Here is an 11038-nt window from a genome sequence, read left to right on the forward strand (position 1 = left end):
GGGGGGTGGTGGGAGGGAGGTCCTATTTCGGATTTATTTTCATTTGGGCATCATTGAAGTTTCATTCAATGGACTGACTTTAAAAAAATACACTCCACTTGTGGTTTTTCCCGGTTGCACTTTAAAACACCATCCAGTCTCACCCTCATCTGGAAATAATGCAAGCTTCTCTCTTCCCCCGCTCCCTCCTCCCCTACTTCTTTTTTTTTTTTTTTCTTTTAAAGCTCCACATAACCTGAAGTCGATAATCAGATGGAAAATGTGCTGGTATTAGTTTACTTTAGTTTACTTTTCCTTTTGGTGCTAACCTTACTTGCTGAAGTATGTATAAAACACAGGCATTTTGTACACTTGTAGCTACTGAGGCTTGATGTCTGCCTGCTCCACGAATCTAAGCTTTAAGTTTCCTCACAGGCACTGTTTACGTGCAAGTTTTAACATTTTGATTGTGTGGAGTTCAAAAATAAAATTACACAGAGAATGACACCAGAGATCTTAACAGTGACATTAGTCCATCTAAAGTCATTCATCCTTCTCCCTCCCCCTTCCTTTTTCCAAGAAACAACTAATAGCAAACCAGGCTAGAATTTCTAAGAGTTTAGAGGAGGAGGAGGAAAAGAGGCGGAGTGAGATAGGAGAGAGGTTAGAGAGGCCAGAATTTCTCTCATTCACAGTGTGGAAAAGTTGACATTGTCTAAGCCCTTCTGAATGGCTGGTAGTTGGTTACCCCGATTGTACCTCTACCTCCCCTCCCCCTCCACGTGACGACCCAGGACACATGCGCACCCGACGCAGCCCAGGCACATCTGCAGACTGACGTCAGTGTGCTCTGCCTCCGAGGAAAAGCTGCCAAAATTTTCTCCTGCTGCAATTCAAGTTGGCTGGGGGCCGGTAGTGAGATCTAGGGCTACTTCAACAAAACTTTGCTGCCCTTCCTGCTCCTCTTGTCTTCTTTTCTCCTGATACCTTTTGATGCTCTGCACATGTTATTTGCATAGCAAAGGCACTAAGCTTTCCAGGAAGAGAGGGCACCACTTCCACCCCCAATAAGTCTTTTTTCCCGTCTTTTCTTTCTTTTCCTTTCCTTTTTTGGGGGGTGGGGAGGGAGAGAAAGGGGGTTTGCAAAGGCAGCATCTCAGAGTGATAGCCTAGATGTATTGAAGGCATCTCTTATTCTGCCAAATCGGAAAGTCAGTTCTCTAAAGCCCGGGTTAGCCAGACCATAGGGTTTTATTCTGGCTGCAGAATAACTGGCTGGTGTGGCTTTGCAAAGGGGGGCAAAAAATTAAAAAAAAAAAAATTAAAAAAAGTTAGAGAAGAGAGGGAGTACGTGAGTCGTCCAGTGCAATCTCTATTGTCTGAAACTTACTTTTTATCAGAATTTGAAGATGAAAACGGTAAGGAAGACTTAACAATATTCAATGAAGCTTTTTTTTTTTTTTCTTTTTTTCCTTTTTAAACCAACAACTTGTGCTTTGCTTGTCTTCCGAATAACGCTTAGAAAACTTTTTTTCTGTGTGTGTGTTTTGGGTTTTTTTTTTTTCTTTTTCTTTTTTTTTTTAAATGGCAATGAGTGAGCTTGACTGAACTCATTTTACAAATAGATATCTTTTTAACTCCAGACTTGTCGGGGGTTGTAGAATTCTGGGACTTGCAATTATTTTATGATGCAAAAAATACGTTTATTTTATGAATATACAATACATGTTTTGTGAAGTGGACTTGATTATGATTATTGTAATCTTTTAACTGATCACCAAATAGTAATCCGGAAGGTAATAGTGATGTGTGTGTTTTAAATTGATTTCCAGTTTTCTTAAAGAAAAGTCTTCTGCATTTTGTAGTTTCATGTCAGTGTCGTAAGTCTTCAGACAAGTGCATATTTTATGCTTGGACTCAGAGGGTAGCATTAATGTGCTAGCTGTAGCCCCGATGCTCTAGGACATGTTAAGCTCTTAATAGGCTAATCAAAGAGATGGAAGCGTGTGTTTTTGATTTACTTTTGGCCACTTGGGACGTGCTAGACTCATAACCCTCCGGAGCCTTGTTTATCGGGGTATGTCTGTATATATGGTGTATGGGACCAAAGTTCAGGGATTGAGGAGGGAGAGCGAGAGTGCGAGAATGGGGTATTGGAAAGCCTCTTTCTGATAATATGTGCTGCAATTCCTGTCTTTGATGCTTTCTTTCCTTGTACTAGAGGAAAAGTGAGCGAGAGATTGAGAAAGCGCACTGAGAGGGAACAAGAGAGTGAGTTTCTTACTCTTGTTTTTATTTGAGCTGCCGGTGCAACGCGTTTGGGCCAGATGCCAACTGTCTGGGTCACACGCGTTTTATCCAAATAGATTTAGCGCTGCTGTCTGGAAATGGGCTGCTGAATGTTAACTTTAGGATCAACTCAACCAGGGCAGCTCAGACTGTTACCCTCTGTCTGGGCGAAGTGGAATGGTGGGGACGGGGGGAGGTGAGGGTGTGCAGAGCAGAGAGAAAAAGGGAAACTGAACCATTGCTTGGAACTTTAAAAAAGACACTTGAGTGTGATTTTCAACATATTCTTTTTATGTTCAGATGTCGTGGACTAATTTTCTGTTCTTTTTTCTTTCTTTTTTAGTTTTTGTTAATTAGACTGAAATGTTTAGATGTGGGAATGACAGTTTTCAGAATTCATGACAGGAAAAGAAATGTAACACAAACTTGGTGTAGTTGAAAGAAATTAAGAAAATTAATTTTGGAGATAATTGTTTTCTTGTGTTGCAGCAAAGTGGTAGCTGCAGTCTAGTTTATGTTAATTTTGTGCTTAAATGTGATCATTAGTGTTTTGAATTTTTGAAGAATAGCATTTAGAGGCAAATACTTTGATTTCAAACAAGTCAAATTCATTCATTTGCCACAACATTTGCCACAAATGGCTGCAAATGAAATCTGTGTAGTGGTCTTAATATTTTTGTGATTCCCAAGAAGAAAAACTTCTAGCCTCAAGACTTAAAATACTGTAATATTCCTCATGTCTGATTCCAATACCTGTAAGATTAATTCCTACTCTGGTCTACTCTTAGCACTTCCTCTTTCTTTACTTAGTAACCACTAGTAGTTACTAGGATGGGTCTTTATGCCAAATCTTATCAAGTTTGTGACTTTAGTGAGTGAATGAAGGGAGTTACCATATTGAGAGTTAGTTAACAACATATTTTGGAATATGTGTTGGGGGTAGTGGGGAGAAAAAGAGGGCAAGAGGTGGATAGCTCTCTTGCTTCTGCCAAAAAACATGGTTGATTATCAAGCTAACCTCAAGAGAAAAAACTTCTAATACAGATAATGTGTATTTACTTGCTATCTGGAAAAAAGTGTGAGACTACATGTAATTTAGGGCTTGAGTTTTATAAATCATGGATTGTGTTTTTGCTTTTAGCTCGTTTGCTTTTCTTGATAGATATGTTTTGGGTAATTTATGTGTTTAGTTTCACCTTTCCTTGGAAACCAATCTCACAAATTTTATAAATGACCTAGAAACCTTTATACTTAGAGCCTAATTGTGTCCTTAGCATACAGTAGGTGATAATAAATATTTGTTGAGAGAATAAATGGAAAATGAAAGAAGTTAATTTTCATATATAAAATTTAAATATCTGAAACGAGCATGGTATTGTTGTTTCTTCCATGGAGATCAAATCAGCCTTAAATAAATAACCAGAGTTAAGATGGATGAAAGAAGTTGAGAAGAACGTTATACATGTTCTTTAGCTTCATAATAATAGTTCACAAGAGGAAATTATTACCTTGGATACTCCCAGATCACTTGAGTGGGAAGTAAAGATGATAGAGGAAAAAAGACAAGTAATACCTTCCAACCAGAGCAGACTACTGAGGAAATCACTATAGTGCAAGTTGTGTGATCTTTTTTCTTCTTAGGTAGTGTAGCTTTGATCCATGGAAGCAGGTAAATGATCACTTTACTGCCTGGTGCATTTGTGTTAGGGAAAAAAGCATACGTGAAATCAAAGTGAAATGGATGTTTTGGTTCTGTTTTCAAATTTAAAGTAGTTATAAGTATCATTATCAAGACCGAAGTTCTTTATTCCTTGCTGTAAAAGACGATGTAACTAGTTGATTCACTCCATCATCATATCTAACTTATTTCACATTTATGAGGGAAAGAGGAACATGAAACTATTTTTGAGGGAAGGCCTTTGAAAAGTGATGTTAGATAATGAAGGAGGGCTAATATTATTTAGCTTAAAGTGAAGTACAGAGACACTTTACATCATATGTAATCTAATCTCTTAACAAGTCTTTGTGAGATAGACATCAGTATCATGGTTTTATAGATGAGAAAGCAGATACAGAGAGGTTAAGTAACTGGGGGTCGGGCCAGGACTCAAAGCCTTTGCGCTTTCCACAACATAATGATGTTTCTGCTATACAATTTAAAAGGTCAATGCATTGTAATTTTTGGACAACTCTTTAGTATTTTAATGTTAGTTTGAACTTTGTAAACTATATCTGGAAAAGTCACAGGCTCTACATATTTATGGTGTCCAGATTAACCTCCCCACCAGGTGTCAGAAAGTGGGTTAACTCATTCACTTTTATTTTGTAGGGGACTAAGAGTCATTAGATTTGTTAGTTGTGTTGATTTTAGTTAAATTCTTTTGTTTTTTGTTTTTTGTTTTTGAGACCGAGCCTCACTGTCACCCAGGCTGGAGTGCAGTGGTGCAATCTTGGCTCACTGCAGCCTCCACCTCCCATGATCAGGTGATTCTCTTGCCTCAGCCTCCTGAGTAGCTGGGATTACAGGTACGCACCACCACGCCTGGCTAATTTTGTATTTTTAGTATATTCAAGGTTTTGAAATGTGGGCCAGGCTGGTCTCAAACTCCTGACCTTGGGTGATCTGCCTGTCTCAGCCTCCCAAAGTGCTGGGATTATAGGTATGAGCCACCATGCCTGGCCAATTCTAGTTGAATTCTATCTAGACTAATTTACTTAATGTTAAGTTTCTTCACTGAGCACTGGAGGCCAAAAAAAAAAAAAAAAAAAAAAGAGGGAGCAAGGGAGCGATAAAGGAAAAAGAAACTCACATGCCAGCTATTGTAACTAGTGTTGGAACCAAGACTATAACTGGTTTGTTTAACTTCAAAGCTCCTGCTTTTTCAACTATGCACCAATGCCTTTTTTACTGCAAATCTTTAAATCATACGGTAGTCTACTTCTGGCCAAATAGGTATTACTTTTTTTTCTCAATGCTACTGGCTTAGTTAACTTGGGCATTTACAGGAGAATAAGTAAGAGTGAAGGTTATGAAACTGTAACAATTTACAAAAAGAGCAGGACATTTCTCAAGAGGGAAAAATAGTTACTCCCTAAATCCAGTCAACTGTATTGTAAGTTTCTCAGTAGTTTCAAAACCCAGAAAAATAGGGATGAATGATTCAATCAAATCTATCTCCATTGCTAGAAAATTAACTCAAATGTGTTAAATATATGTTCTTTAAAGGAAGATTATAACCTAAACTATATGAGGGACTCATTTAATGTCAGATTTTATTACTCAGAACACTCCAGTGATTTAAAAAAATTAAAACAATGAGAATGAATGTTGTTCATGAGGCAACAATTATAATTTTAAAGTTACATGGGAAGGTTTAGAGTATGGAAACTGTATTTAAGTAGGTTGGAAACCAAGATAATGGAATTCTTTTTATTGCTGTTATTGAATAATGGTATAACTTAATCTCTCTAAAAATTTTTACCTGAGAAAGGATATATAGTACCTGGTATCTTGCCTAAATTAGTGTAGAAGTAATTTTGAGAAGAAACAATGACTGTATGTGAAGTTGTTAAAAACTATTCACATTAACTAAACAATACCATTTATAAATATCTTGGCCGGGTGCAGTGGCTCATGCCTGTAATCCCAGCACTTTGGGAGGCCAAGGCGAGCGGATCAGGAGGTCAGGAGATCGGTGAATCCCCGCCTCTACTAAAAAAAAAAAAAAATACAAAAAATCAGCTGGGCATGGTGGCATGCACCTATAATCCCAGCTACTCAGGAGGCTGAGGCAGGAGAATCACTTGAACCTGGGAGGCGGAGGTTGCAGTGAGCCAAGATCGTGCCACTGCACTCTAGCCTGGCCAACAAGAGTGAGACTCCATCTTGAATAAAAAAAAAAAATCTTATTTGACATTGGTTGCTATTAACTGCTATTGACTGTTTAAATTTGAGTGCCTTAAACTGAAAGTGTGATGTAATACAAAGAATTTAGACTTTAGAATCAGACAGCCTTGTGTGAATCTGGGCTCTACTGTTTTATACCTATCTGACCAGTGAACTTCAGTTTATTTGTGAATTGGTGGCTGTATTAGTAATCAATTGCTGTGTAACAAATTACCACAAACTTAGTGAGTTAAAACAATACACATTTATTATCACACAGTTTCTCTGGGTCAGGAATCTAGGGGTTGTGTCCTCAGCTTTAGTGTATCTCACGAGGCTACAAAGTGTTGCCAAGGACTAGGGTCTTTACAGAAGGCTTGACTGGGGAAGAACCTGTTTCTAAGCTCACTTATTACTGAATAGGATTTAGTTTCTTGCATACTGTTTGACTGAGGGCCTTAGTTCCTTGTTAGTGATATCAGAGGCTGCTCTCAGTTTCTTCAATGTGGGCCTCACCAAATGACAGCTTGCTTCATCTAAACCAATTAGGGAAAGATGTGGCTGGCAGGATGGAAGTCAGAATCTTTTGTATGTAATAATGAAGTGATATCCCCTCAAAGTTGAGATATTCTATTGGTTAGAATCAAATTAAGAGGAGGGGAACAAGGGAATGGATATGAGGAAGCCAGATTATTTTTATGGGCTCATCAGAGTCTACTCTACCACAGGGGCAGAGTATATTTACTTCACAAGATTGTTTTGGAGATTAAAAGAAGCAATATATATTTAAAGGTTTTTATTTTTGGTCTGATCTTAAACTACCTTTCTGGTTATTACCTGTTATTTTTTTTTTTTCCACAGGAACAAAATTTGCTATTGCTATTATTACTAATATTGTTTACTATTTCCCATTTTTTTTTTCTGGTTATCTAGACTTTGTGGAATGCATTTCTTCTATTTGTAATGATTACCTTCAGCAATTTGATTTGTAAAATTATATTCGTCTTCCAGGATCTGTCTGAAATGCTGCTTTTTCCATAAACATTCCTTGATCAATTCTTCTCTGACCCAGAAGTTATCTCCCTCATCTGATCTCCCACAACAACTTTGCACAACCTTGTCATGGCATTTGTCAGTCTGCCTTACACTTTTCCTTGTTGTTTAGATTATGAGCTCCCCAAGGGCAAGGATTGAATCTTAATCTTTTCTGTTTCCCTTAATCCTTTTCTGTATTCTGATGTTGTTATAACATCATCTTTTTAACATAGTAGGACAATATTTATTGATTAATGAATTAGCTTTTCCAAGGCTTAGCAGTTTAATAACTTGTAGAGACAGATGTAAGGAATTTTAAATGGCTGTTGTTGTTTTATATGTTGTATGTACCAATATTTCTAGCACCGCAGGGAATGAAGTGTTTCACATAAGTTAATTTTACAGGTAACTACAAATACTTTTTATATGCCTAAAGTGATTTTATTTTAACCACTATTCATTTATTCATTCTTTTACTCATCCATTTTTTTCAACCAACAAATATATATTAAGTATTTAGTATGTGAAAATTTTATATATTAGGGATTTGGAATGAAAATCTTTCTAATATCTTTTGTGTACTTTCCTAACTTATTAACAGTAACGTATCTTATTAAAAGCATTTATCTTCTTATTTTGGACTCAGGCATAATATTATGAATGTCAGATATTGAACTATATAACACAGTTATACATACAATAGGAACTGTTAAACTATGTAAGACCCATTTGCCTCTACCCCAAACTATATTACTTTGGGGTTCTTAAACTACATTTTAGTTTTTTATCCTTTTTTTGGGTCACAGTTTTGCTGTTTATGGCTAGTTTTTAGTCTCTTAGTTATTTTCTTCTTCTGATCTGCTGTATCCTGGGAAATCAGGCAGCCAAATATGCTATTCTGTATCAAGTGTGAATGAAGACTCTGAGTGAGGTTGTTAGTTGAAAGTAAAGTACATGAGATAGGACTTGAAATCTGTTGTAATACTTGAAATGAAGTTTTTAAAATTTCTTTTAAGTTACATTCCAGAGAGTTGAAATTGACTCATGAGTTGCCTTGTAAGTCACATAAGACTTCCAAGTAAAGTCAAGGGTTATGGTACATATAGTTCAACTTTTTAGAAGTTTAGTTTCTGATACTGTCTTAGTGTTCACAGATGGCTGCTAAATGTCACTGTATTTGTAGATCTACTTTGTCAGAAAAAAAATGATAGGTGCCTTATAAAGCAACACAATATCTGGATATGAGTGTGTTTAAAAGGCATGTTATGGAATGGGATCACAAATTGTTTGTCACTTACATTTAATGAACTGAGGTAGTGAAGTCAGCTGACTTTATTTTATCAAAAGGAAGTTAACTCACTGCCCATCATTGTTATCTTCAAAGTTTTTTAAAAAGAATTATGATTTCTCTTTAGATTCCTTATTTGATTATTAAGTAGCTCTGGCATTATGCTGATAACCATTGAGGTCTCTAATTCTGTGTCTAATCTTGTGAATGTTTATTTAGACTACAAAGAGTAACAATGGTCTAATTTAGCTATATTATTTTGTAGTTACGTCTTTTGGCAAGGATTCAGTACTATATAGGACTTGGATTTTTTCATTCTGGATATTTTTCAGTTAACTTAAATTTTTTTTTTTCTAGGTTAAAAAATGGCCATACTTTAGTAACTAATCAGCCTAATGCTTTGCTTATGAAAACTTTTACCATCATTATTTTTTCATTTTGGATTGAGAAAATGAATCCAGATATAGAAGAAAGTGCAGGATGTTGGATAAAAGTGCCTCTTAAACAGTGGAACATCCAATAACTAATTTACAAGAAGTTTTAAAGAAATAAAATTGTTATGCTTCGATTTTGGTATGGTGTTGACTCTTTAGCACATAGGTAGCCCTCAAAAAAATCATCCAGTTTTCTAAATTATGGAAATTTTGTGGAAGACGTTGACCTGGATTTTGAGCCTCATCATGGCTTCATCGGAATTTCATAGTGACCACAGGCTTTCATACAGTTCTCAAGGTAGGATTCTTGCTTTTGAAACTGACACAAAATATTGCTATTAATTGGACAAGAAAAGATTCTGCATATTTAGTTTGGGTGGATAGTTTTTTTTGGGATACGTAGTGATAGGAATAGAGTCCCACTGTGTCAATTCGGTGCTCGTTTCATAAATGTTAAGGGCTATGCGTCGTTTAACTTGTCCTACTAGTATTTAACATCCAGTGGATTTTAGAGTTGACTGGTCTTTCTTGGAAAATGATAGACCCCAGGCCTTGTTCTTCTGAGACTTAAACTTTAATAAGCTTGTTCATGACTAGAGTTTTTGGGCAAGGACATGTTCAAAAAAATCCAAACATTTATACTGTGGAAGAAGAAACCAGATAAATTATGATACAGGACCCTTTTAATATGGGCCCTTTGTGAAAAAATACTTTTCCAAACCTAAGAATTCTGATCTACAGACTAGAATCTGAGTATAAGAGTGAGAACTGTAAGAAGTGCAGCTTTTCATGTTCTAATCTTTATAATTTTAATCTATAGAATTGAGCCTTATATCATAGAAATGATCTTAATAAAGCAGGCCCAGGAGTAAATGTCATTTTGCTTTCCATGGACCAGTCCAGTCCCTATAGAATTATTGAAAGGCATACCTTTTGGATTTCCCTCCCATGAATACATAGTAACAGATAATTTTTTGGTGCCAATGAACCAGATTTTCAAGACTATTACAGATTGATGTATGTGTCTAGAAGTCCGTGTTAAAAAGTGTGGCTTTCAGAGTAAATCAATGAAGCCGTGACATTTAGTATGAACTCTATTTATAAGAAATGAAATAAACACTGTCTTTTAATTTATTTACCATTTGGTTATGGTTTTATGGGAGTTTATATTAGTGAGTAAACTCCATGTGTAGATACTGAGGCAAATAAGCAGACATTTGGTTTCCCTTAGTGGTAAATCTAGCTGAAAGAAGGTATGGCTAAGAAGGTAGGTGGATAATATTTAGTACATCTAAATGAGGAAAATATGTCTAAAAGTTATCTGAAATTTTAGTCAAGCTGTTTTTAAAATAGCTTTATTGAGATATTACTACACGTACCATGTAATTCACCCATTTAAGGTATATAAATTCAGTGGTTTTTAGTATTTTCAGCATTGTACAGCCATCACAATAACCTATTTTATTTTATTTTATCTTATTTTATTTTTTGGCACTAGTGTCATCGCCAACATAATCAATTTTAGAACATTTTCATCACTCCAAAAAGAAGCCTATACTTCTTAGTGGTCACTCCCAAATTCTCTCCAAACCAGCTTTCACCCCCAGCTGTAGGCAACCTCTAAGCCTTCTGTCTGTAGAGATTTTCCTATTCTGGATATTTCATATAAATGTAATGATATGTGGCATTTTGTGACTTGCTGTTTTACTTAGCATAATGTTTTAAATGTTAGATAATGAAGACATAAAATGTTTGATTATGAAGACAGTTGTTATGAAGGTTCATTCATGTCATAGCATGTACCAGTACTGCATTCCTTTTTATTGTAAAATAATATTCCATTGTGTGTATATACTACATTTTGTTTATTCATCAGTTGATGGAAATTTGGTTTAATTCCCCTTTTTGAGTATGATGAATAATGCTGGTAAGAGCATTCACATCTAAATTTTTATATGAATATGAATTTTCATTTCTATTGTGTACATACCTGATAGGAGAATTGCTGGATCACATGATTACCTCCATGTTTAAAATTTTGAGGAATTGTCAGGCTGTTTTTCAAAGTGGCTACAGCATTTTACATTCCTATTGCCGATTTTTTTTTTTTTTTTTTTTTTGAGACGG

At 35.8% G+C, this 11038-nt stretch overlaps 1 protein-coding gene across 1 annotated transcript in view; it reads left to right on the forward strand.

Moving 5' to 3' along the window:
- The first annotated feature begins 821 nt into the window (after nt 1-821).
- Nucleotides 822-11038, forward strand: part of ADAMTS6 (ADAM metallopeptidase with thrombospondin type 1 motif, 6) — a 336516-nt gene continuing 326299 nt past the window's right edge. Inside the window, exons 1-2 of the mRNA XM_011966761.1 lie at nt 822-1397; nt 8835-9209. Of these exons, the coding sequence (XP_011822151.1) occupies nt 9113-9209 (97 nt within the window). The 5' untranslated portion in view covers nt 822-1397; nt 8835-9112. The remainder of the gene's footprint in view (nt 1398-8834; nt 9210-11038) is intronic.

Source organism: Mandrillus leucophaeus, unplaced genomic scaffold (assembly GCF_000951045.1).
Source record: "Mandrillus leucophaeus isolate KB7577 unplaced genomic scaffold, Mleu.le_1.0 Scaffold771, whole genome shotgun sequence".
In the NCBI taxonomy this organism is placed as follows: domain Eukaryota; kingdom Metazoa; phylum Chordata; class Mammalia; order Primates; family Cercopithecidae; genus Mandrillus; species Mandrillus leucophaeus.